Here is a 25,786-nt window from a genome sequence, read left to right on the forward strand (position 1 = left end):
AAATTCTGGCTCCCAAGGCCTCTGTGATGTCACCGTGTGTTGCCATGACGACCCCACGCTGTCCCCAAGCCCATCTGGCCATCGACAGCCCGTCTGTCCGGTCGGACTTGTTGCGCTCTCCAGTGACTCGCACTGTGAGAAGAGCATTTGAACCCAAACTCGCCCTGATTCCTCCCGATCCTCATCTACCCTGACCCTCGTCCGTCGTGATCCTTGTTCGCCCTGATCCACGTCCGTCCTCCTTCCCGTCCACCTGGATCCCCGTCCATCCCCATCCTCGTCCGTCCTCCTCGTCCTCCACCCTGACCCTCGTCCGTCCCCCTCCTCGTCCGTCCCCGTCCTTGTCCGCGACCACCCTTCTCCTCGTCGGTCCTCGTCCGCGACCACTCTCAACCTCATCCAGTTTGGTTGCTGCAGCTGAGCCAGGTGATGGACCAGGACTCATTCTGATAGAGGTTTCAGAGCTTCCCTGCCACAAATTAGCACCAGGGATGGGCTCCACAGGGTGTGATGGGAGATTCATCACCAGGCTCAAAGCACTTTGGGCATCGGGAGAAATTCTGTCAGGCTGCTCTTTATGAGGAGCCAGAACCTCCGTGCTGGCAATCCTCCTCCTGTCTGCCCGCTTGAAGGAAAAGCAGCATGTGGGGTGCACAGGGCAAATGACCATGTGGGTCAGAGGCAAACACGAGCCAATTAGCCCCTAGAGACTATTCCTAATGCCAAAAACTGGATAGAAAAACTCTCGGTGATGAAAAAGCAACATCTTTCCTTCCCAGCCCTCTTCACTTCAACAAATTGGGGTGAAGAATTCCACCTACCCCCAACAACCACGCTTGGGATGGGAAATCATGGGGACAGGAGACCATCATGACAGGGAACCATCACGGGTCTGAGAAATCATTACTGGGAAATATTGTTGGGATAGGAAATGATCATTTAGGGCAGGCCAGGGCAGGCAATCACCAGCAGGAAGGGAAATCTCTGAGATGGGAGGATGTGCTGTGAAAACTCAACCCCTCACAACCCTGAGGCTGATGCTGCTGGAATCATGGCCATGGGGACGGAGGCTGTTTGTCCCCAACCAACACCACCCTGACCAACAGAGATGGCCAGGGCAGCAGCAGCTCCCATTCCTCCTGCTGCTCCTGCCCTCCAGGTCACCCCAACCACCTCTGCCCCCCAGGATCTCACCCCATCTCCCCTCTGTGCTTCCCCCAACAGAGAGGATCCCTCGCCAGCTGCTGATGGCGTGGCAGGCGCAAGCAAGGAGAGCTGCAGAGGGCAGCTGCATAGAGGACCCGGTGACAGGGGAGACGCTGCTGTGCGGGGTGAACACCTTTCCCGATGGCCCTGACAGCCAGAACAGCAGCACCCCTGTCACTGAGGATTTCTGGGAGCAGGGGCCAGAGGGTGACAGCCTGGAGGAGCAACTGGCAAAGGCCATGATGGGGGACAATGACCCCTTCTGGGGGGTGATGGCCTCCCCATCAATGGCTCCCCAGGGGACACAGGATGCTGGGGACATAGACCTGCCCCTCTGGCTGCAGAGCCCTGAGCAGAGCTCTCCAGAGAGTCCTGAGGATCCTCCAGAGGACAGTCCCCTGGCCAGTCCCTGGAGGGAGCCTATGACGGACTCTCTGGAGTCGCCCCTGCTCAGCGCCCTGGCCAGCCCCCCGCCTGTGCCCCAGCCTCACCCGCCCTCCGTGGACCAACTAATGGAGGAGCTGCAGCACAGGCAGCTTCGGGTGCTGCTCACCCGCCTGCCCCTGCCACCGGGCACCATCACCTGCGGGGGGCTGCGGGGACCGGGAGCCGCGGGCGCGAAGAAGACCAAGCGCCCCGCGCCACTGAGAGCTCCAGAGGGCCAAGAGACCGCTCCGCTTCAGACCATCCCGCGGAAGCGGAGAAGAAGATGATGGTCATCAGGAGCCCTCCCTGGCCACCGTGACTGCGCTGGCCCCGGCACCGCCAGGCGCTATGTCGCCTTTTCCACCTGGCGACCCTGCTGGCCCCAACCCTGGAGAAGAGGCCACGGCCCTGCTCGACACCTCGTGGTCTCCCAGGGAAACCACCGCTCCAAAACCAGGACCCCCGGCCTGGTACCACCAGCACTGCGACCACCACCTCTACCCCACCCTTCTGCTGACAGCCGCAGCACCGGCGTCCCCACCACCCGCTGGGACCGGCGTCCACAGGAGCAGCGTCCCCACCTGGGCTGAGGATGCACCCACCAGGGGACACAGGACTGAACACCAGGGACCCAAACCCCAGCAGCCGAGCTGGCTGTGCCTGTGCCCACGGGGACAATTCCAGCACAGGGGCTGTGGCACCAGCTGCCCGGGCCCTGCGGCTGCCGCACCTCCCGCCGACTCCCCGCCATCCCTTGGACCCTGGGGCCTCATGGCTGCACCCACCGTACTGAGGAGTAGGAGGACTCGATGCCTGTCACACCCCAGCAGCGGTCTCAGCAGCGGCGCCTGAAGAATATGGCCCAGAAGGACCTGGACACTCTGTCAATGTCACTGGGCAGCTGTTGGGTTTTGTACAGAGGCAGATGGACATGGAAAGAGCCACCAGTATGGCCACTCATAACCCACCGCTCCAGCACCATCCCCATGGTACCTACACCCACAGGACATGTGGAGGCAGAGACCTGCAGCCACCCAGCCTCTCCAGCCCCTCTCAGATGCTGCTTTCTTGCTTTATTCATTAAACCAGCTGGGTGTTGGCTTTGCAGCGCCTCTGCCTGTGTCATTCGTGTGGTGGGAGGGGGTGAACACGGCTCCGGCAGTTTGCGCATGCGCTGCGCACCGCGGCCGCTCCCATTGGCTGGCGGCGGGGGCGGGGCGGGTGGCGCTGGGGCGGCGGGAGCGGCCATGGCCGCCTTGCGCTCGCTGGGGTTTCTGCTCTGCCTGTGGGCGCTGCGGCTCCCGGACCCGCCGGCGGGCACCTGTGCGGCTGCATGGGGGCTGGACGTCGCTTCTTACCGGTGAGAGCGGGGCTGAGCGGGTGTGCTTGTGTCTCCCCTTGTGCTGGTCACTGCTGAGGCCGCACCTCGAATCCTGCGGTCAGTTTTGGGCCCCTCACTCCAAGAAAGGCCTTGAGATGTTGGAGCGACATGAGAGAAGGGAACGGAGCTGGTGAGGGGCTGGAGCACAAGTGTGATGGGAGCGGTTGAGGGACCTGGGGGGTTCAGCTGGAGAACAGGAGCTGAGGGGAGACCTTCTGATCTCTGAACTGCCTGAAAGGACCTTGGAACCAGGGGGGGTCGGGCTCTGCTCCCCAGGAACAAGCGCCAGGAGCAGAGGAAACGGCCTCAAGTTGCGCCAGGGGAGGTTGAGGTTGGATGTGGGCAACAATTTCTTCCCCAAAGGACTGTGGGGCATTGGAACAGGCTGCCCAGGGCAGTGCTGGAGTCACCAGCCCTGGAGGGGTTTAGAAGGCATTTAGATGAGGTTCTCAGGGACATGGGTTAGTGCCAGTGTTGGGTTAATGGTTGGATATGGTGATCTTGGGGGTCTCTTCCAACCAAAACGGTTCCATGATTCAGGGAGCGGGTACGCGCCATGTTCTACCATGCCTATGAGCACTACCTGGAGAGCGCTTTCCCCTACGATGAGCTGCGGCCGCTGACGTGTGACGGGCAGGACACCTGGGGCAGGTAGGGGCCGTCCCCGGGATGGGCAATTGCCCCCTCACCCCACGGGGCCCCACCCGAGGCACCTTCACTGCTGGGAGCCCCCCACCTCCAGCGAGCCTCACCACGCTTCTCTCCCCACACAGCTTCTCCCTCACACTGATTGACGCCCTGGACACACTGCTGGTGAGTACAGGCTGCCCCCTGGCCCTGGGAGTGCCCATGGCTACAACGTGGCCTTCAGCCCGCTCAAGGCTGCTGTCAACCTCCTTCACACCTGCTTTTTACTCAGTAGTGACAGAAAGTCTGTTATTGATTGACCAAGGAGTTTTTGCATTTCACTTTGTTCCCACCCTGGGCAGCAGGTGGCCAGAACTCCCCGCCCCTGGCACCGCCTAACTCTGAAATAAAAACCTAAAGTGGGTGGAAGAAAATGTTTTGAAAACAGATGAAACTGTCAGTCACTCTTTTACTATTGTTTGTAATTAATGGTTTCACAAAATAGTAAAACAACACTAGAATTAGCCCTAAACGTTGAACAACACCTTTGTTTTCCCATGAAGTCTAAGCCTTGTTCTCTTTTGTCCTGCTCCCTCTGCAGATCTTGGGAAATGTTTCCGAGTTCCAGCGAGTTGTCAATGTGCTGCAGGAAGGGGTGGATTTTGATATTGATGTCAATGCATCTGTCTTTGAAACTAACATTCGAGGTGAGGTGGGTTTTTTTCTCTGTTGTTTGTGCTGAATTTTTCCTTCATTTACCAGTCTCTTAACTGTACACAGACATGATGCGAGGTAGTGGTCAGAGTGAATTTGTAATCCACTGTAACAGGACACATAAACACACAGAAAAATCTCAAGTGTCACCTCCTACTTCCTTTTTGTCTTTGCACATCACCTTTCTGCTTCCTCCCTCAACACAAACGGACATCAACATGGAAGTTTCAACATTCTGGTGCCAGGTTTTAAGCTTTAGGATAAACATATTTTCTGCTGAAACAGTATAAATTGTATACAACCTTTTTTTACAAACTGTTTTGGAATAGAGATTATTAAGTTCTCCCTTTAGGGTTCTGTGTCAGCTTGTCTGGACTGGGCTTATGCCCAGGAAGGTTGCACCAGATGATCCTTGTGGTCCCTTCCAACCTGGTTTTCTGTGATTCCTCTTATAGAGGTTCCTGTTTGTTATGCTGGTAGCTCTCTGATTCTCTGCAAGGCAGTGCCGGTATAGTAGGGCAAGTAGGATCTGATGCTTCTAAAATAATGAAAGATATATATCTGCTGCCCATTGCAAACAGACAGGAGGAAACAAATCTCTGTTCTTTTGTAGCGTATTGAATTCAGCTGTAAAGGATGAACCATCTCACTTTTCTTCCCCATAAAAACTCTCTCTGCATCATGATAAAAGCCACTGGTATCAGATTTGTTCCTCCTTCATGTTCTTTAATGGGATTCTTGCTGTCCGCCCTGCAGTGGTGGGAGGTCTCCTCTCTGCTCACCTGCTCTCCAAGAAGGCTGGTGTGGAAGTGGAAGCGGGCTGGCCGTGCTCCGGGCCTCTCCTCAGGATGGCGGAGGAAGCCGCTCGCAAACTCCTGCCCGGTGAGAACTTGTCTGGTTCGTGTGGCTGGGCTGTAGTTCTGGAGGTCACTGCTGTGTTTGATGGAGGTGGCACTGCTGGGTGTGTAAACTCGTAAACAGCCTCAAGTTCTCTGAGCTCAAAGCAAGTTTAGCTTTTGGGGAAAACATTGTGCAGTTAATTATACCAACTGGATGTATGTGTGCCAAGTGTTGTATGCATTTAACACATCACTTTGTTTGTTGCTTGTTGAGGGGAAATGCATTTAATATAAATAATAAATAAAGGCTGTGAAGCCGCAGCTTGTAAAGACAAGAATTCGCAGCCTTATCTACTGCAGAGTGGGCTGCTGCTGAGCTGTGTGTCCTGACAGCTTGGCACTGTCACTATGTGCAAGATGCACCCTGGGCTGCCACTGAACAATCGCAAGGTTGGTGTTGGAACTTTGCTGATGAGTGTGTGCAGTTTGATTTTGACGACCCTGCTTGTGCTGGAAAAAGAAGTAAGGACGCAGTCTGCTGCTCTGGGCAAGGTGGGAGAGATCTGCAGTAGCTTGGGGTGTCCTCTCTACCCCTCTCAGGATCACACGCTGCTCCCCATTTTGTTCTTTGCAGTTACTACCATCGCTTTAGCCTTGTTTCTTGCTGTTGTGCAGATGAATGTGACGTGTCTGCTTAACACTCTGTCAGATGTGACAGTGAACACTTTCATGTGAACCAAAACCATTTGTTTCAGCTTTTCAGACCCCAACTGGGATGCCATATGGAACAGTGAACCTGCTGCATGGAGTAAACCCCGGGGAGACCCCAGTTACCTGTACTGCTGGAATTGGTACATTTATAGTGGAATTTGCCACTTTAAGCCACCTTACTGGTGACCCAGTGTTCGAGGATGTTGCCAGGAAGGCTCTAAAGGCACTGTGGAAAAATCGCTCAGATATTGGTCTGGTGAGTGAGGGCTGGACTTTGAATTTGCTGGCTTGCTTTTTGTATGGTTTTGTGGATGCAATTCTAAGCATAAAAAAGCACAGACAGAGAGGAGATAGAACGAGAGAATTAACCACATTGCTAATAACTGGGATCAAATCGCGTGTTGTACATTGCTCCTGAACACCTGCAGCATCCACATCGCTGCGTTAGTGGTGCCACCCACCATCACGCCATTGTTCTGTTCCATAACAGATGTGTTTGGGAGACAAATACCTTCTACTGGGCATTGCAGTTTTTGTAACAGCGGCTGCAACAGATTAAATAACAGCTCTGTCTAATGCCTTGAGTGCTTCCACAGCAGAGTAAGAGCATGGAAGAGAATACGAGCATGTCAAGTGCAACAAGATATTACCAGGCCTGACAGCTTTGATGTTTTAGGAATATTCAGAGCTGAAAGTGTTATGTCTGTGTTCACTATCTCCTGGTCAGTCTTTACTTAATTTCCACAGCTGCTTTTCGAACCTGTGTGAACTCCCAGTGTTGCATATGTGAAGTAGAACAGATTTATTCATAAGCTGTACAAAGAAATGTTACCTGTTGTTTGCTTTAGGATCTGTTTATTCTTGGTTTATATCCCTAATCCTTATTCAAGAAAGAAATTTAATATTGTATTTTTTTTAATCTTTTCTAAGCAAGTCATAATTGTGTATCTTATCCTCCATCAGCTGGGTCTGTTTCTAGGCTAAAGAGTCCCAAGTTGGAAGGATGTGTTTAAATATTAGCACGGCAGCTCTTGTGCCATTGACATCCCGGCCTCTGTCTCTGTATCTGCACCTCTTCACCTTTCTCTTCTCCTTTGTTAGATGGGAATTAGGACCAGACACATCATGTTGAAACTTTTTTTTTTACAGTAGCATAATGGTAATTTTTATTTGGCCAGTGCAGCATTTATATTGGAAGTATAAATTTCCAAAGTTATATTTTCTACAGTTTGTGCTTCTCTGATGCTGATGAATGTGTCTTGTAATGGTGAAAATGCTCGTTGGAATGGACAGTGTGAATCTGTGAAATGAACAGTCTGAAAAACATCAAGGCTTTCTTGTGTCGTGGTTTTGTGGGGATTTTTTAAATTATTCTTTAGTAGATAAGCTTTATATCCACTTTAACTCCCTCTTTCCTCCTCCCTCACCTCTACCAGGTTGGTAACCACATCGATGTGATCACTGCCAAGTGGGTGGCCCAAGACGCTGGCATCGGGGCCGGGGTGGACTCCTACTTTGAGTACCTTGTGAAAGGAGCCATTCTCCTGCAGGACAAGGAGCTGATGGCCATGTTCCTCGGTGAGCAGTTTGTTTGCTGTGTGAAGGGTCCCAGGAATTCCTCCTTAGCTCTGAAAACTTTGCACGTGGGACCATGGAAGAATATGAAGAAACTAATAGGGTAACTTCAAGACTGTTCCTGAAACCTTTGTTGTCAGACCTTTGAACTATCTGTGATAACAAAGTTACCGAAGTGAGCATCCTGAGAAGTCATTTATTTGGCATGGCTCCTGTGAAAAGGGGGGCTTCTTTCAGTCTTAAAAAATATATATATTTTTTTTTTGTTGAATTACCTACCCATCTATGTTTCTTTATAGAATATGACAAAGCTATCAAAAATTACACAAAGTTTGATGACTGGTACCTCTGGGTTCAGATGTACAAAGGAACAGTGTCCATGCCTGTTTTTCAGTCCCTGGAGGCTTATTGGCCAGGCCTACAGGTAAGAGCTGGCACACCAGTAGCATACGGTGATTTTGTTCATCTGTCTTGGGTATAACCCTCATCTCTGCTGATCGAAAAGGTTGTTTTGATCTCTGGTGAAATCTACAGTAGTCTGAGCCTGTAGAAGAGCAGATGTTGACTTTTCCTATGGTCTATTAAAAAAAAAAAGTCTCCCAGTGAGCATAATGGGAGGGCAGTTTATTGTAGCAAAGTGGTCTCATAATCCAGATGAGAACCTAAGGTAAAAGAAAATCACACCTCTTTTTCCACCGCTTTATTTGTGTGAATCCTTTCCCGTTGAGGGGTTTGCCATACGTTTGGTCTGAGACTTTGTTACCTGCACTGAAAGAGACTGAATGCTGTGATTGAGTAAAAGAAATGTTGACTGAAGAAACCCGAACTTCCGTTAACCAAAAATCAAAGAGATTTCGTATTAGTTAGGTGTGCGGAATGTGATCCAGTGGAAAAGCAGCACCTCTCTCCTTAGTCCTACCTGTTTTTAAGGCATCGTGCCTAAATTTACTTTCACTGTTCAGTCCTGCTGAACAACCCATTTCTGTCTTGTTTTGACTATAGGAGTTTTACTGCATTAGCTGTATTGTTTATTCTTCACCCAGACGTTGCTTTGCTAATTGTTTCCTCTCTCTCAGAGCCTAATTGGGGATGTAGATAATGCCATGCGAACCTTCCTCAACTATTACACCGTCTGGAAGCAGTTTGGAGGGCTGCCTGAGTTCTACAACATTCCCCAGGGCTATACGGTGGACAAGAGAGAAGGATATCCGCTCAGGCCGGGTGAGTAGAAATGAAATAGAAAGAAACACAGACTCCTGCTTTTGCTCTGGTGGGAAGATCAGATCCTGGCAATGCTTGCCCTCCAAAATATATTCTTCTGTTCCCTGTGTACACGGTTTGGTAACTTTTATGCACACAAATGTTTGGGGTTTTTCTGCAGAGCTCATCGAGAGTGCGATGTATCTGTACCGCGCCACAAGAGATCCCACGCTCTTAGAACTGGGCAGAGATGCAGTGGAGTCAATAGAGAAAATCAGCAAGGTGGACTGTGGATTTGCAACTGTAAGTGCTAAGTCAATGGTTACGTCGGCTAAATGGCTGCTGAAAGTCAGGTTTTAGAAAGTGTTCTCTTGAATGATCTTTTGCCATTGAGTCAAGTGATCACTGTGGTTGAAACATGACTTTTTTTTTTTCAAACAAGCCCCTGCTGTTTCTCTGTGAAGCTGATGTTGTAACTGCTGGTCACATTTCTGGTGGTAACTTCCCTCACAGCGGGACAAATTTCAGCATTGGTTGTTGCACCAGAGCCCAAAACATGGGAAAGCATCAAAAGCTTTTCCTGCCTTCTGTATCTTGGCAGCTACTTGGTAGTTCAGCTCAGCAGAAAGGCTCAGGTGCCGGTTCTCTGCCACTTGTGTGATTCTGCTTTTCCACTGTTTAACTGAAATCAACTGCAAGCTGGTTTTACTTTTCCCCCTAAGTTCCTAACTTACTGAATTTGATGTATCTGTAACCCACTGTATTTCTTCTCTTGTAGATCAAAGACTTGAGAGATCACAGGCTGGATAATCGCATGGAATCCTTCTTTTTGGCTGAAACAGTCAAATACTTGTATCTGCTGTTTGACCCAGACAACTTCATCCACAATGATGGATCAGTCTTTGATGTGGTGATTACACCATATGGGGAATGTGTCTTGAGTGCTGGAGGATACGTCTTTAACACCGAAGCTCATCCTATAGACCCTGCTGCGCTGCATTGCTGTAGGAAGCGGAAGGAAGAGCAGTGGGAGGTAGAAGACTTGATGCGGGAATTCTACTCACTGAAGAGAAACAAGAAATTCACTTTAAAAAGAGCTTCCGACCATGGCGAAGAGGAAAGTGCAAAAGACCCTCGAGATGCTTCTTCGGAGAAAGGTGGAGAGAAGAGAAGCTCTAAGAAGAGCTCACACTCCCTCCTGAGTTGCCCCAGTCAATCTTTTAACTCTAAACTTGCAGTACTGGGACAGGTCTTCCTAGATAACACCTGATTCTATTTTCATTATCAGTTTAAATTATTGATTCAGACTCTGGGAATATATTTTTATAGTTTCGTAATGGAAGAAGTTGTACCTCACAGTGTGAACTGTGTTACGAACTGAAACAGCTTCCCATTAAAAAGTCTGCTACTGCTGGTTCATAAAATGTGATTTGGGTATCAGCTGTTAATGCTGTAAAGTTGTGAATCAGAGTTTTACAGGCTTGGGCAGAGTCCACAGCCTTCAAGGTCCCTTCCCATCCCTGACATTCTGGGATGCTGTGATTCTGTTACCTTCCCTCTCTGGAAGCAAAGCTTTCAGGAAGACCATATCTCTAGCTAGCTCGGTCTAGAGAAAGGTAACAGCATTCACAATGCTGCTTCTAATATTACACTGCCTATCGACTAATCCTCAGTGCTCGGTTGCACAGCAGGAACCTCCCAAGTGTTTTCCCAGCCAAAAACACCCAGCAGTGATGCTGATAACCCCGCCAGGCTCCGCGGCGCCTTTGCGCATGCGCGGCGCCACCCGTCCGGCCTACATTTCCCAGCGGCCCCCGCGGGGCCGATAACGGCGCGGTGCGCGCGGAGCCCGGACGGGGGCGCTGCGGGGCGGCCCTCGCGCCGCTCCGTACAAAGCGGCGGGGGGAGGGGGCGCTTCCTGTTTGTCTCCGCCGAGCGCAGCGGCGGCCATGGCGGCGGCGGGGGGAGCCGGGCCCGGCGGGGGCGGCCGGCGAGGAGCCCGCGCGGTGCCCACCAACATCCTGGCGCAGCTCCGGCACGGGCAGCTCAGCGGCTGCGGGCTGACGCGGGGGGCGCAGGTACGGGCCCCGGCGGCGCGGGCCTGTGGCGGGGGGAGGCCGCTCTGGCGGTACCTGAGGCGTGGGGGGTGGCCGGAGCGCGGCGGGGGCTCGCTGGGAATGGGGGGCGCGTTGCTGGGGGCTCCCGTGGGGCCTGGGGAGCCGGCGGTGGGCCCGACCCGCCGCGCCTCCTGCCCCCGGGCTCGGGCAGGGCCTGCAAGGCCGGCCCGCCAGGCCCCGCTCCGGCAGGGGTTGGGAGCGGGGGTTTCGCGGCTCCCCCGGGGGGGCCGAGCACCAGTTCGGGGTGTCCGGCCGCTCCTGGAGCTCCGAGCCTGGCAGGGCCTGCGGCCAGCTCTGCTTGGGGGCCGGGGCTGGCAGAGCCGCCTCGCTCCGGTTTTGGGGGTTCGGGGGCTCCCCATCCTTTGCCAGCCCGGCTTTGGTCCCGCTGCCCGGGCGGCGTGGGAAGGAAGAACGCGTCTGTGCCTTCGTGTGCCTTTTTTCCCTTTCCCATCGTCCCCGTGGGAAGGCTGTGGAGCAGGACAGGCGTTTGCAGTGCTGGAAGAGAGCCGCCCTCCTCTTGCTTTGGTTGCTAATAGGTGTCGTGGCTTTCTCCTGCAAAAAAAGGAAGCTCTGCCTGGAACCGTAACAATGCAGCATCGAAATTTAAGCGTATTTGGTGGACAAATGCAACCTTGTGATAGCTCAGGAGACCTTTTAGCTCTGAAATTGAGTAGGTTTTATGCCGGTGCTTTTCCATGAAACTGTTCCAGGTCTGTTTCAAATTTGTCATCTTTCCTAGCTGATGATGCTGGGAAATACTGAGAAATGAAATGAACTGGTAAACCTCGGCTTGTGTCTATCATGTGCTTATGTTGGGTTTTTAAAGCAGCTGATCATTGATAATGGGCTATTAGTTTATTTTTGTGAAGAAGAATAATTGGAATTTATTCTACAGATAAGGTGTGAAATGGTGTAAAGACCTGGAAATGGGTGGGTGGGTGGGGTAAAGAACTTGCAATCAAGTGGTGATTTATTGAGCTAAAGTGTCTTAAAAGAGTTGAAATGAAATAAAAAATGGGATTTCTGTGGGTGGTTTTTACTAGTGCAAATGGCAGTATTTTCCTTGATTAGCAAGGATTCTGAGCAATTACAAAGAGAATTTTCATCACAAATGTCCATGCCCTGTTTGGTAGCTGGTAAAAGAACAGGAGGTGTTTTTTAACACTGTGTTGTCCTTATTATACTCTTTGCTCAGATATTAGTTTGGTTAATACTTAAGAAAAAGCAAGTAATTTATATGAATTTAAACGTGAAATTGTCACTTTTGAAGGAAGTTGTTTTGGGGGATTGTTTTTGGAGCGTGTTTCATACCGCATGTAGACACAGCAGCATGTGGCCTCGCTGACTTAACCTGTACACCCAACAATGATGGTGATTTAAGTCACGTAAACCTGTAACAACGTTGTGCACCGAAGTGACTCGGGCTTTGGTTTGCCTGCAAAGTGCAGTGGTGCTGCGTTTTAATTTGGGCCTTTTGTGAATTGTTGGAAATAACTGTTGAAGCAGATGACCAGGCTTTTACAGTAACTGAGGAAACTTGTGCTGGTTGTGCCCTCCTTCTCATAATGCCCAAGTTTGAGGTGTTTGTTGTTGCTGGGGTTTGTTTGTTTTGCCCTGAAAGACTTAAAGCTTGAACGCCTTGGGCTTCCAGTGCTTCATAAATGCTGTAGGAATACATTTTAAAATCATGTAGACTAAGGAGGGGGCAAAATCAACTCCCTGAATGATTCTGAACTTTGCAAATTACATGTCTCTCTACTTTACCTTGAAGCAGTTTTTATTTGTAGGCGATCTAAATATAAACCACTTTGATGTAGCTTTTAAAGGAGTACAAAGCAGTTTTGGGTGCGTTTTTAAGTTCTGCTTTTTAACGTTTGCAGTGTTCGTGCAGTTGATTCTCTGTGGTAGCTCTTGCTTAAGTTTCTCAGCTCCTCAGAACAGTTCAGATTTCCAAGCTGCTGTGTTGAGGTCTGGAAGAACAAGTTGGGAAAACGTCCTTCGAGCTGTTTCTTCCCATTCTTTTCAAGGAAGTTTAGGGTCATACGCCGCATGGACTGTACTGCTGGTATCCCATGAGGAAGAACAAATCCTTTTCAGGGTCTTAATTCAGAGATTGGGAAATGCCGTTCCTTGCTGTGGTATCTGCCATCTCAGTAGTGTTCTCCCACAACGTTGTCACTGTATTTCAGCATTGATCTCCGGCAGGCAGTGGGCAGCAGTGGCATTTATTCTTAAACAAAGCTTTGCATGCTATTTTTAGGTGATCTCAAGGTCCATTTTTGTATGAGGAAAGCAGAGGCTTATCTTTGAATTGATAATGATCATTGTTGACAGGCCTGCATCTGAAAGTTCATCAGTCTGATCTCGCAAGAACATGAAAGTATTTTTGACAGCAACAGCCACCTGAATATCTGACAGTTTTTAGGCCAACTACGGCTCTGAAATCTGGATCCTTGTGTGTTCTTGCCTACCAGGAGCCATAGCTTTCTTGCTAGATGGTCTCTTTGGTTTATTATCAATACTAAGGGCATTGATGGATCAAACATTTCTGTAGATGTTGCCATTATCTGTCTATATGTCCATTTTAGATGTATTGGTTGCACCAGCTGCTGCCCCAAATGCATCAACCATTGGCATCAGATGGCGTAACCTTCATCAGGGTTTGCCCTAATACTGAGTACGGAGCGAGTGAAAGGGGCTTTTCAGATGTTGGTGAACTCGCAGCAGACCGACTTTCCAGAAGTGGCACACATTTTTCTAATGAGGAAGAATATTGCTTGCAAACTGGAAAGAAAAGTTGACGGGTTTTGTGCTGCGGTTCCTTGAAGGCAAAGGAACATCTTGGCTCAGCTGATCAAGCTCAAATCCCCTTAGCAAGAGGGCATGTACTTCATCTGGTGCCAACCAACTGTGAAAAGCATGTGCATAACATGAAACCAAAGATATTTAGGTGCAGCTGTGTGAATCCTTGTAGACAGAACAGTATAATAATGGACTAAGCAGTGATTTGTTGGCGAGCGAGCGTGCTTCTGGTGCCGTCCCAGGAGCAGATCGTCAGCACTGATCACACTATCACAGGATTGCCAAGGCTTAGCTGAAACAATCAGAAAGGCAAAAAGATAGTCCATTTCTCCAGCTGTATTTCCTGATCTGCTATCCCTAGGAATAGACGCTTCTCTTAACGTTATCTGCTTCAAACGTCCACATTTCTAGCTCCTACCATTACAGATTATCAGGAATCTGTAGTAGTTTCCTAACTCTGAGAAAATATTTTGTTTTCTAATCAGTTTTGTTTCCTCCTTATAACAACACCACCAAAAAAAAAAAAAAAAATCACATGAATATAATCCACTTTAGTAGCCCTAATTGTATGGGTCTTAGCAGGCTTATACCTCTTCAGCAGAGGACAGCAAGTGACTGCTGGAGAGCCTGGACATGCGGTTTATGTAACAGGGGCCAGAGCTCCGTTATACACTGGAAATGCTCAAAAGTGACGGTATTAGACTTAAGTCTTATTTTGCGTGACTGGAGTAGGAAGGCAACTGCAGTAGATCTGACATTCCTGGCCCTTCTGCTTTTTCCTAGATATCCCTACAGATTTCGCTTTCTTTCAAAATGAATAAAAGAACAATCCTAGGCAGTCCCAAGGAAGAAGTAGTGGCTGAGAAGTTAATGTAAATTTACGTATTAGTCATTTTTTTCTGAGGCAAAGGTCAATAATAACTAATATTACTATCTGGTAGATTCTGTAGTGGCTTTAAAGAGCTGCTGGTGTTTAAGGTCTGGGGTTGTGGGGGTTTGAGATTTGCAAGACCTGTTCTTGGCAGACTTGCAATGGTGGTGAGTAGAGCAGTAGTTTGGGACTTGTGGGTATGGTTAGACCTGGCTAGAAGGTTTTGTCCTAGAGCCCCTGTCCCTGGGTTCATGCTTTTGAGTCGGCAGGAGAAAGGACTGGTTATGGAGAAACACGGGTTATGGGGAACTTGATCTGCACTACAAAGAATGGAAGTGTGGCGAGAGGCTGGAAACGGGTGCTCTGACGTGTTCTTGATCAGAGCTACATGTGAAAGACCCAGCTGGGGACTGGCCAGGTTCACGTTGTCTTCTTTGAAACGCTTTCCAGAATCACCGTACAGGCCACAAGTTGTGTTTCTGTAGTGTGCCGTTGTGCTGGAGTGCAAACCTGGGGGCGGCGGGGGCCGTTCACCTTGGTTGTGGGCTTTATTGTGAAAAGTTGGGTGAGGACAGAGGCAGCTCAGCCAGACTGGTGTGTGTTCATTAGCCACCGAAAAGGAAAATATGGTGAAGAGCTGGGTTGACGGGGCACTCCCCAAAGCACTGAATGATCGCTCTCTTGGCAGTCTATCAGAGATGACTTCCTAAGTTATTACTGTTCGGGGGAAAAAGAAATATTTAATTGCGCAAATATTAGTTTCCTGTTTTTCGAAGGTACGGCATGAAAGGTTTGAAGGAAAGGATGTGAAAAGGCTTTGATTTTTGTGAAAAATATATAGAGACAATGTGCTTGCATCTGCTCGTTTAGTTCCGTAATCTTGTGCCTCTTTTTCCTCTTAAACTTTCAGAACATTTGAATATATACTTCAAAAGCGGTAATGGAAAATGCTGGGCATGGAAATTCTGCCTTTTTTCAAAGGGCTTCCAATCTTTGCTTCATGCATGATTGCAACAAAAAATTGAATCAAGAAGAATTACAGCTGGTGCGTCATAGCTGGAAAGTCCATCGCAGCAGGAATTCTTTAGTGCTGTGAAGGATGCCTGGGCACCTGAGTCACTGGTTTTGCTTTTTGAAAATCACAGAAAACGCTTTTAAACACCCCCCTGTGGTGAGTGTTGAGCAAAACAGCAAAATGTTTGAAGGGTAAAATTTGAAATAAAGGCCCAATCTTATTAGAAAGGTGTAACCTCTACTCTGGAGAGCAAAGGGGAGGGGTAGCTCATGGTATTTTAGTACTGTCGTGTTCTTGGGCCTTCAGTTTGTCAGCAACTACAGGAAGACATGGAGATGTGTCACCAACCACAGCTTGGAAAAGTGGTGGAGACAAGGCTGGGAAAATCAGAGGTTTATTTTGTAGGGCAGTGAAAATTGTCTCAATGCAGAAACACAAGTAGACAAGGAAATCCTCACTGGAAGGGATTTTGAGGCAATTGTAACTACGAGAGAGATCTGAGGCCAGTAATGAGTGTTTGAGCAAGGTTTGTAATGTATTTTTGACCGTGGGCAGGGGCACAAAGCGTAGAACCACAGAACGGTTTGGGTTGAAGGGACCTTCAAAGCTCATCCAGTGCCACCCCTGCCATGGGCAGGGACATCTTCACCAGCTCAGGTTGCTCAGAGCCCCGTCCAGCCTGGCCTGCGATGTCTCCAGGGATGGTTCAGCCACCACCTCTCTGGGAACCTGGGCCAGGCTCTCACCACCCTCAGGGGCAACAATTCCTTCCCCAAGCAGAGGGTGGATAAGCTGCTTCTGTTGGAGAGGCTGTGCCTGGGGGAAAGCAGTCGTGGGTAGGAACATTGGTAGCAAATCCTACAGCAAAGTGGAGGGGGAGAAAGAAAAGGGGAACAGCACTCATCAAGGGATGTATTTAGATAAATATTAACATATAACAATGTAACTTGGTGAAGATTTAGGTATTATTCGTGATTGTTTATTGACCATTATGTTAATGGATGCTGGAGCGTTTTAAAGGGATTTATAACTCAAGAGGAGTAGAAAGAAATTTAAAAGAAATATTTAGATTTGAGTGTGGTGTCTTTGTTCAGCCCTTGGTATACTTTCAAGAAAAATTACGCACAAAAGTTATTTAAACTCTGTAGTAGGAAAGTATTCCTATGGTAGTTATCAGCCTTGTAAGTGATCTCCCAGGAAATCCTGGCCTCTGGGAGACTTTAAAGAGAAAACCACTCAGTCTGCTCGGCTTTGCAGTCTCGCATGGGCTTGGTGGCACATTTTTTAACTCTGTATTTAAGTCCTCTTGAAAGTCTTTGATTGCCCTTCAATGGGACAACTGGAGGAGGGGAGATGGCTGGTACTGGGCCAGTATCTGCTCACTGAGCTGGTGAACAGCATTTGGTAAACTGCCGGTGTAAAACTGGTGTGGTACAGATGGATTTGGACTGTGGTGCGTTTTGGGAGCTCTGTGCCCGGGCTGGAGCTGGTCCGTACCGCTTCTGGAGAGCCACAACGTGCCGGCCCCAGCCCTCTTGGTTTGTGATTCAAAACTTGGATGTGTTACAGCAAACTTCTGAGAAATGACTCTGTGGCGTCGTGGCGTTTGTACCGGTTTGGTGTACTGAACCTGGGGGGTAGGGAAGTCTTGCTGTGGGTTCTTTTGTTTTCCCAATAATTGGTACTTACTCTGTCTTCTAATGCCAGTAAGACGTGATGGTTCATAACTCCTGCAGCCATCATGTAGGCCCTTTCTTTTAATTTATAGCATTTCCAGCTGGACTTCTGCAACCTCCGCTTCTTGCTAGACAGTGTTTAACTTCTCAAGCTTTGTATGCAAGATGTGAGAGATTTTGTCCAGAGTGATGCAGTGAATGAAGAATATTTCTGAGAAGTCAGTGCTGGATTGAGCTTATCCTGCTTGGATGAGACAAAAAAACCACTGGAGATGGAAAGCGGCCCCCAAAGACCCAGTGCTAATTTTGATGCCTTTTCTATAATGTCTGCCCAAAAAGAGCACAAAGGAAAGCGACGTTTCTTATAAATGAAAACCATTGACCAACTGCTATTACAGACATCATGGGTTGCAGTTTTTCACCAAAATGGTTGTAAAGCAAGACAGCTCCATACAGTTTAATTGAATTTGAATCCCTCCACAGAATCCAAAAATCTTTGCACTGGCAAATACTGCCCCACCACAAGGGCAATACTCAGAGCCAGGGCAGCCTCATAGCTACAGAAGAGGGACCACAAGCTAGAGCTTGCAATGAAACCAAAGACGTGCATTAAATCCAGAGAAATAAACTTTTTATGGAAAGCAATTAAAAGAAGATGAGAGCAAGGAAACATTTGTCTCATTCTTTCAGAATTTCAGTTCTGAAAGCTTTCTGCAGATCAGCACAAGTGACCGTCTGCCGAAGGCTGGGACAGGGACAGGAAGACCTCCTAGTGCAGAATTGGGAATGGAGATGGATCCTGCCCCAAACCAAGAAACGTACGTGTGATTAACAGCTCTGGGATTGAACCCAGGACAAGGTTTTAACCTCAATTAAGGGCTTTTGGCCTTTTCTGAGCGCACTTGAATGCTGGAACCTGAGATTGCAGCCCATGTGTGTCATCATTGCCTGGGGTATCTTCCACATCAGCTGGAGCCAGAGACTTGGATTGTTTGCTGGTGTTTTGCTCTGTGTTCTTGCACTTTACTCAGCAATTAACTCTGTTCCTCCCACCCTTCATGGGGCTGTGTGTTCCTCCCACACCTGAAATGGGGCAGTGGTAGAGCTCCTCTTGCTCTCTCTGTGCTGGCTATTACAAGGAGAAATGGAAATTTGTGACTTCAGAGGGGCTGGCCCATTACTCACAGTGCAGGTGATGAGAAGCCAGTTTGACTTTCTAATTTCGACCTGCTCTTTGTCATGAGAATGGCCTCTGCGGAAGGAACTCGGTGTTGTTCTCCAACAGTGATGGTTGCTGACTCTTATTTGGAAGTCAGAAAACAGAGAAAAGTGTGAAACTTGGGAGTTTTATGTGCCACTTTTGCTCACGCTGCTTCAGTCACTCCTTGTAGAAAGAAAAACCTGATACTTCAAGAGCCTTGAAATTTTTAGTTATGTACAAATTTGAGTATTGTATCATGAGAGGAGCCCTGAGTATCTGAGAAGCTTCAAAGAAGGACCCATAGCAGCTGATTTCACCAGTTTGAGTTTTCATGTGCTTGTATCAGTTTTCTGGTCTTCCCGTTTGCCATCTAACAGGTGGAGAAAAGGGTTAAATTCTCAGTCAGAGATTAGGATAATTTGCCTGTAATTGAGAATCGAATGGCTCTTTGGAATTGTACACTGAGGTATATTTGAGAAGGATGTCTTGGCTGAAACAAGAAGATGCAGAATTCCCTGGCTGTTAACTATTAACAATGAAACCTGGAAGGAAACAAAGCAAGTTAACCCCGGCAAGGTCTGGGAAGTGATTGATACAGAATGAGAGCGGCTTAGGGGTTTAGACCTGAGAGTAAGAGAAAATCCACAAAGGTCATGGTGAGATGCAGTTTTGCTGGCCTGAGGATTGGGTTTTTTCCTGATTTTATTTGGAGGGCACATAAATATTTTGTAGAACCAGCCAGAAATCCTGCTGACTGTAATTATTGTTGTCTGCCTCGCCTTTCTGTACAAGAATAAGTTCCTATTTCAGGGTTGGTTCTTAAGGAAGGGGGTTACATTTTGGTCAGCATTGACTGGAAGGTGATTGCCACTGTCGGTCTCCTACTGATTGAGTTGCTCTCCATTTGTAAGCAGCCCAAGACTACAGAGGAAATTTTCACTGGATCTTTAAGTTCTTCTGGAATCGGCTGGTAAATCTTAGTGGTTTGGGTCATTGCGATGATAACTAATGACTTCAGGGACTTGACTGAGGAAATACTCATTACTGACAATGTGATGAGTGATTAAGCCTTTCCGTCTTTAGTGTTGTGTCTGCCTTAGTCTAGTGTAGATTTTGGTAGTGTCGAGCACCCATTTCAGCCTTCAGTGAGCTGTCAATAGAGTTCTACCAGTGGAATGATTTAGAGACTTAACGTGTTCCCATTTAAAAATATTGGATGAATATAAAAATATGGAATGAAGTACAGTACTCTAAATGATAACAGCTGCTTTAAGCCTTGTAAGCTTAAGATACTTCGACCATCTGTAAAATTCTGCAGCTACCAGGCCTGGATAAATTGCCTCATCGAAGGAGATACTGGATTTTGTAATGATACTCTCTACAAGAATCTCTTTTTCTGTGATATTCTGATATTTTGGAGAGGTGCTAAGGGTGTTTTCCTGGTTGTGAAGCACTGAACACATGGGAATTATATTCTTTGTTGCAGATCACAGAGGCCTTGTTAAAAGAAAGAGATAAACAAGCAAAATGGAATGGGATTCCCTTACTGCTGCAAAAGCTGTACGAACACAGCCACCCCAACAGCGACTTCTCCCAGTGCCAAAGCATCTTAAAGGTACTGTCTGCACTGTTCCCCCTGAAAGCCACGGCTTATTTTGTTGTTGCTTTCTGTAGAGTCTACTGGGATCACATTCTAACTAATTTTTGAAACTGTTGGTGTGATGATATCTGTGAATTGACTGATAGATAAGAGCTGGGAGTGCATGTAATTTGTTAGTAGATCACCCAGATAGCTGGTTGTGTTTATACTGCTGAGCAGTTTTCTCTTTGAACTCTTTTTTTTGGCTTTTACTGCGTGCAGGAAATCTCTCCACTTCTTTCAATGGAAGCCATGGCATTTGTTACAGAAGATAGAAAAGCTGCTCAAGAGTCAACTTTCCCAAACACATACACATTTGACTTATTTGGAGGAGTCGATGTAAGTGTGTTTTTTCAACAATATAAAAAGATTTCTGCGTGTTAGTCGTACCACAGAGAATCTGTGAGGTCTTTGAGGCTTCGAAGCTTCTGAATGCAAACTACGGAATTCCTTTACCCATTTGATGTTCAGCAATAGATTTGTACCTGTTTCTGTTAATCAAAATGTGAAAAGGGTGTATTTTCCAAGGTATTGCATCATTAAAAGTGAGGTGCTTTTTCTCTATGGTATAGAAGACCTGGCTGTTTCTTCAGGTAGTCTGTTTTTAACTTTAAAAAGCTGAGTCCTCTAGGTTCTCAATGAAAACAGTTGCAAATGTTTTCTAGTTGTGAGATGAAATATGGCAGTGCTGACAGTTCCAGCAGCCACTGAGGGTTGTGTGTGGTTTTTTAAGCCCACTGGGGCCCTCTCAAGCGGGGTGTCTGTTTACTGCTGGCATGGGATGCCGACTGCTTCATCATGGAAAGGTTTTTAAACAGAATCGCAAGGTTTCTCGCTGGCAATTCGTCTTTCTGTTTATTTGTTTTAATTCTACGTTACGCAAATACCCAGGTTTGCTCAAGCCAGTGGTGATGGACTCTGGGATTGTAGCTTTCATTAGAAATGGGTGATTTGTATTTTTCCAGTGAACTAGTTGACACTTTCTTCCTATTTTTTTTATTTGATCTGACTAAACAGTGTCTTTGCTGCTTCTCTCTTGTTACGTTTTACTGAAATAAAACTTGTATTTAGGTTATGTTGCCTTGAAACTAGCACCAGTTTAGTTGCCAAATCTTGTCAACCGAGGGCAAAGTCTTCAGCTGTCCAAGTAGTTTAGATCCCTGTATGAAAATGTTCTAAATTTCCCTTGTTTTTAAAGGGTCATAGCTGTCCTTCCCATAGAAGTGCTTTTAACATAAGAATGCACAGAAACTGTATTTACATTTCATATTAAAATAAATGTGTGTTTTGGGTGTGCACCAAATTACATTCTTTGCAGACTCAAATTCTTTAAATCTTGCCAGTGGGAGATTGTTTTATACAACTTATTATTTTTTCAAGGTAAATACAAGTCTTTTTCGTCAATGTAATTTGGATGCTGTTGGGGTTTTGATTGTAGAGCTTCCATTACTCGCCTGTGAGTTCAGCAGACACAGGCCTGAGTTTGGTTTTGTCACTGACAAATTAATTGGTTACTGGTATCCCAGTGATTATTCCCTTAATTCTTTACCTTGTTGTTACAGCTTTTAGTCGAAATTCTCATGAGACCAACTCTTATTACACAGAAAAAGAAACAGAAAAGTAAGTTAATAAATATTTTCTTTGTTTTCGTTCTTGCTTTGTGTCCTTATCCAGACAGAAATGATTCTCTTTTTCTGTCACTCCCTTTCCATACCAGTAATTTCCTGTTCCTAAGTGAATCATTGGTTTCTGTGTTCTCTGCAGTGCTAATTTGCGGTGGGGTTTAGGATGGTCACCTCTTGTCAAGCTCAGCTTGGGGGGATTCGTGCACTCAGCGTAACAATTATTTCTCTCAATGCAGTAAATCTGCAATCACTGGAAACTTTTATTGTTGCTGTGGCTACAGCTGCACTTAACAATTATTGATAATAAGCCACAGAATGTTTATGGAACAGGAATTAGATTGCGAGATAATGAAAAGCATACCTGATATAGGCACAGTGGCTTCAAATTTCCAGGTTGCTCCAAGGAGGACTTGCCAGCGGGGTGCAGCAGCTTCAGCGCAACTTTCCTGCTGGAGCAGCTTTAGTTTAGTGTCTTAATTGCTCTTCTCTCTGATTCCCCGAAGCCTCTGAGGAAGGGGAATGTCCTGGTGCAGCCAGGGAGCTCCAAAGGGCAGCTCGAGCTGGAAGCAGCTGCTGGGTGTTTGTACTGAAAACTTAAATATTCAAATGCTGGAGGAAATCAGATTGAAAGCTTTTCTATGAATTTCTGATGCTGCCTGGAGAAAACTGCACAAACTGTCCTTTTTTTTCCCCCCATGCTTAATAATTGGAGTGAATCCGTCTCTCAGCAGTTTCTTATATAGACAAATTTTGAGTTGATTTTGGATATTTTTCCTAAAATAGTGCCTACACCCCTGTCATTTGCTTCTGTGTGTGACTAAGAAGTGCACTAGACCACAAGTGCATCTCTGTCTGTGGTCCCAGGCGGTGCCAACAGTGATTTAGGAAGAAAGCCTGTGAACAGGTCAGGTACAGAGAGTTTCCTCCTCTGCTCTCTGTCCTGCGAGGCGTTTGCACATCGGATCTGAGCTAGCAGGTCACTTGAAATTCTCACCGTTTCTAGCTCTATGTCGCTACCATGGTCATTAGTGTTCCTTGGCAACATATAGCTAGTGAACGTATGTCTTCTCTTTTGCAGTAAGCGACGACCTCATCAAGGACTGTTTAAGCATACTGTACAACACGTGTATATGTGTAAGTACAACTGCAAAGTGTTTTAAGTTTAATCCTGCAGCTCCTTCAAGGCCTGAAATATTAGTGCAATTGCTGGCAGATCAGGTCTGAGGAAGACACCGGCTTACAGGCCTATTGAAATAACCGGCTGTTAAAATTGTGAAGCTAAAAGCGCATGCCTCAGATTACACATGCAGGGAACATATGGAGGATTGTTTACTTAATCGCATATTTTACCATGTCATAACCTAGGAGCATTGTGTAGCACCAAATTTTAAAAAGGCACTTACTGGCTTGGCACTTCTCCAAAGACATCAACTTGATCTTGAGAGTTTGAGTCTTAATAGATTGTGTTCTCACTACTTAGTATCTGTACACATGAGAGGGGGAAGAAAACACTTTTTCCTTATGTGATTATTTCTTTTTTAGCTACAGGTAATGCAGCTTTTGCTAACTGTAAATAGTGTAACATGATAAGAAACAAGTTTGCAATTTATAGACTAGCTGCTGTTTTAATGCACTTCAATATCATGGGGCTCTCTTAAATGACAAGTGTTCAGGATCACAGAAACGTGTGTGCAATATTAAGTGTTCTTGTGTGTAAATATTCAAGAGGTATCTGAGCTAGTCTAGTTGTGTGGGCACTGCTGATGTGTCAGCCATATCGAATAGACAGCTTTAGGACAAGAGGAAACAGCCACAAGTTGCACCAGGGCAGGTTTAGATTGGATATTGGGAACAATTTCTTCCCCAAAGGGCTGTGGGGCATTGGAACAGGCTGCCCAGGGCAGTGCTGGAGTCACCAGCCCTGGAGGGGTTGAAAAGGTGTTTAGATGAGGTTCTCAGGGACACGGGTTAGTGCTAGAGTTAGGTTCGGTTATGGTTGGACTCGGTGATCATCAGGGTCTCTTCCAACCAAAATGATTCTATGAAGTGATAAGGACATAGTTTTAAGTTACATTTAGTTCCAGAACAGGCTGGCTGTGCTCTCAGCAGAGATCAGAGCACGAAAGCTGGCCTTGATGACCACGAGTTCACGCTTTAGCGTGATGTTTGCGTTCATCACCGAGTTCATTAAGGCCAATGCTCAATTCTGGTTGCTCAGACTCTGCCCAGCTGTGAGCAATGCTAAGAGCTTAGGAGGAAACCAGGGCCTACTCTACATAGCATGAACCGGAGCTGGTTCCAGTTTGCATGGGAAAGCAGAGGCAAGCATCTCCGAGGTATTTCCAGACATGTGGTGTTTACTTTTGGTTGAGGCAAGTAAACATTTGCTGTGAGCTGCGGTGTCTCATCCTGGAGCCTGTAGTTTTTGCACACATCATGCTAACTTCAAACAAGTACTGGAACTAATTCTGGTCACCATAAACAGAGTGTTTCCTGGTTTCAGGAATAGTTAATTCGATAACGCGTCGTCTCTAAGACTGTCCTGCGTGTGCACGTAATGTGGGAATTGTCAAGGTTGACTCTGGGTCTGCTTTCTAGACGGAGGGAGTCACACGGCGATTGGCAGAGAGAAATGACTTTGTGTTGTTCCTGTTTACCCTGATGACAAACAAAAAGACATTCCTGCAAACTGCAACACTCATTGAAGATATCCTGGGAGTTAAAAAGGTTAGTTACTCGTTTCGTAATCGTATTTGTACAGTTTTTCAGGCCACTAAGAGGGAAGGCAGCTGTGTCTTTGAAGAGTTGCTGAAGATAACCCTCAAAGCTAGCATGCTCGCTTTTAGTAACTTATTTGAAACCTGGCTGTTTACAGTGCTCGTTAACTTCTGTCACATGTCATGCAGAAGCCAAATTACGCCTGTTATCGTACTTACAATGCTCTTGCATGGCTTGCAGAGGATGATGGGGTGAGTGCCTACCAGTCATTATAGTACAACCGGTATTTCAAATAAAGAAAATGAACCCCAAATTCTTCTGATTACACTTCAAATATTTTAGCAGTCTCCTGACACCTGGAAGGCTTCTCATGCTTCTCTCTTACCTGGGGGTTTGTCACTCCTGAGAAGTTGTGGGCTGGGGGAACAGGGCACTCATGTCTTCTGCACAAACTGAGTTTTTTAACTTGCTTGCCAGCATCATTATAGCTTAGCACCCTGATGTGATGCAAGTAAAATAACCCTGGGGAAACCCTAAATAAAATATGTCTATGTGCATTTTGTGGAGAGGGTCAGGATTCTGTTATTGGGGGGTTTTTTTGAGGATGATGTACTTCCTGAGATAGGGAACCAGCTTAATTTATCTGAACAGAAATGGTTTTGGTTTTGTGTTTGTGTTGTTTTTTTAGTATCTTCTGATGAAAAAGACTGACACGTGGGGCTTTTCTTCATTTCTTATCTGTGAGAGTACAGAGAGAAATGGAAAACTGAACCGAAGCTTTGTTAATACCTACATGCAATTTGTCTGTCAAGTTAGTTTTTGTTGTTGTGTTGTGTTTTGTTTTTCAAAGCCCCCGAAATTTCCCTTAATCTTTAAAGGATGGAGATCTGCGCTTCTGCAGTTGATAAATATAAGTGACACCACTTGTAAATCAGCTTTTCACTGCCTGTTTGATTCTCTTCTACTAACATTGAAATAACACCCAGATCTCAGCAGGGAAGAGCTGTAGCCAGAGCCTTCAGGCTGTCTGTGTTCCCTTATTGAACATCATGTGTGATTTACTCGATGTTGCCTCCTCCAGGAAATGATCCAGCTGGATGATATTCCCAATCTTGCGAGCCTCGTGTCCAGTTTTGATCAGCAGCAGCTTGCGACCTTCTGCAGGATCCTGGCTGTTACAATTTCTGAAGTGGACCTGGGAAGCGATGACAAGCACACGCTTCTTGCCAAAAATGCCCAGCAGAAAAAAAACTTGGGTCCTTCTCGAGCTGAAATTAATCAAGGTAATTGTTACAGCGTGCGGAAATGCAGAAGCATCTCAGCGGTGCGTAGGGTTTCCCTCTCCTCAGTGTCACATCCGCAGCAGGTGTTTCTGGAGGATACTGTAAGCCTTCTGTCTCTTACAAAGCGTTTTTCTGTGTTCACTTCCCTCCAGCAGTTTCC

The 25,786-nt window shown here is 47.0% G+C and overlaps 2 protein-coding genes across 3 annotated transcripts in view; both read left to right on the plus strand.

The window, feature by feature from the left end:
- Positions 1-2,853: 2,853 nt before the first annotated feature.
- EDEM2 (ER degradation enhancing alpha-mannosidase like protein 2) lies at positions 2,854-10,108 on the plus strand. Of its 2 annotated transcripts, none has more exons than XM_065850058.2 (11): positions 2,854-2,992; positions 3,554-3,664; positions 3,787-3,826; positions 4,242-4,347; positions 5,111-5,236; positions 5,949-6,160; positions 7,341-7,482; positions 7,779-7,903; positions 8,556-8,700; positions 8,861-8,982; positions 9,458-10,108. In XM_065850058.2, exons 1-11 carry the CDS (start codon positions 2,880-2,882, stop codon positions 9,947-9,949), a joined length of 1,734 nt encoding a protein of 577 aa, XP_065706130.2. In that variant the 5' UTR covers positions 2,854-2,879; the 3' UTR covers positions 9,950-10,108. The 2 variants fall into 2 exon arrangements, with proteins under 2 accessions (XP_065706130.2, XP_071671643.1); XM_071815542.1 differs by lacking the exon at positions 2,854-2,992 and adding an exon at positions 3,015-3,143.
- Positions 10,109-10,606: 498 nt separating this feature from the next.
- TRPC4AP (transient receptor potential cation channel subfamily C member 4 associated protein) overlaps positions 10,607-25,786 on the plus strand; it is a 34,339-nt gene continuing 19,159 nt past the window's right edge. Inside the window, exons 1-7 of the mRNA XM_065849545.2 lie at positions 10,607-10,757; positions 19,848-19,976; positions 20,223-20,339; positions 21,563-21,620; positions 22,704-22,759; positions 24,224-24,352; positions 25,425-25,626. Coding sequence (XP_065705617.1) covers positions 10,629-10,757; positions 19,848-19,976; positions 20,223-20,339; positions 21,563-21,620; positions 22,704-22,759; positions 24,224-24,352; positions 25,425-25,626 — 820 coding nt within the window. The 5' untranslated portion in view covers positions 10,607-10,628. The remainder of the gene's footprint in view (positions 10,758-19,847; positions 19,977-20,222; positions 20,340-21,562; positions 21,621-22,703; positions 22,760-24,223; positions 24,353-25,424; positions 25,627-25,786) is intronic.

Source organism: Patagioenas fasciata, chromosome 16 (genome assembly GCF_037038585.1).
Source record: "Patagioenas fasciata isolate bPatFas1 chromosome 16, bPatFas1.hap1, whole genome shotgun sequence".
In the NCBI taxonomy this organism is placed as follows: Eukaryota; Metazoa; Chordata; class Aves; order Columbiformes; family Columbidae; genus Patagioenas; species Patagioenas fasciata.

Bases quoted from the DNA above. Each gene is read 5' to 3' on its own strand.
- EDEM2 (XM_065850058.2), top strand. From the start codon at position 2,880: ATGGCCGCCTTGCGCTCGCTGGGGTTTCTGCTCTGCCTGTGGGCGCTG. The intron at 6,161-7,340 runs GTGAGTGAGGGC...CACCTCTACCAG, and splicing joins ATCGCTCAGATATTGGTCTG to GTTGGTAACCACATCGATGT. The intron at 7,904-8,555 runs GTAAGAGCTGGC...CCTCTCTCTCAG, and splicing joins CTTATTGGCCAGGCCTACAG to AGCCTAATTGGGGATGTAGA.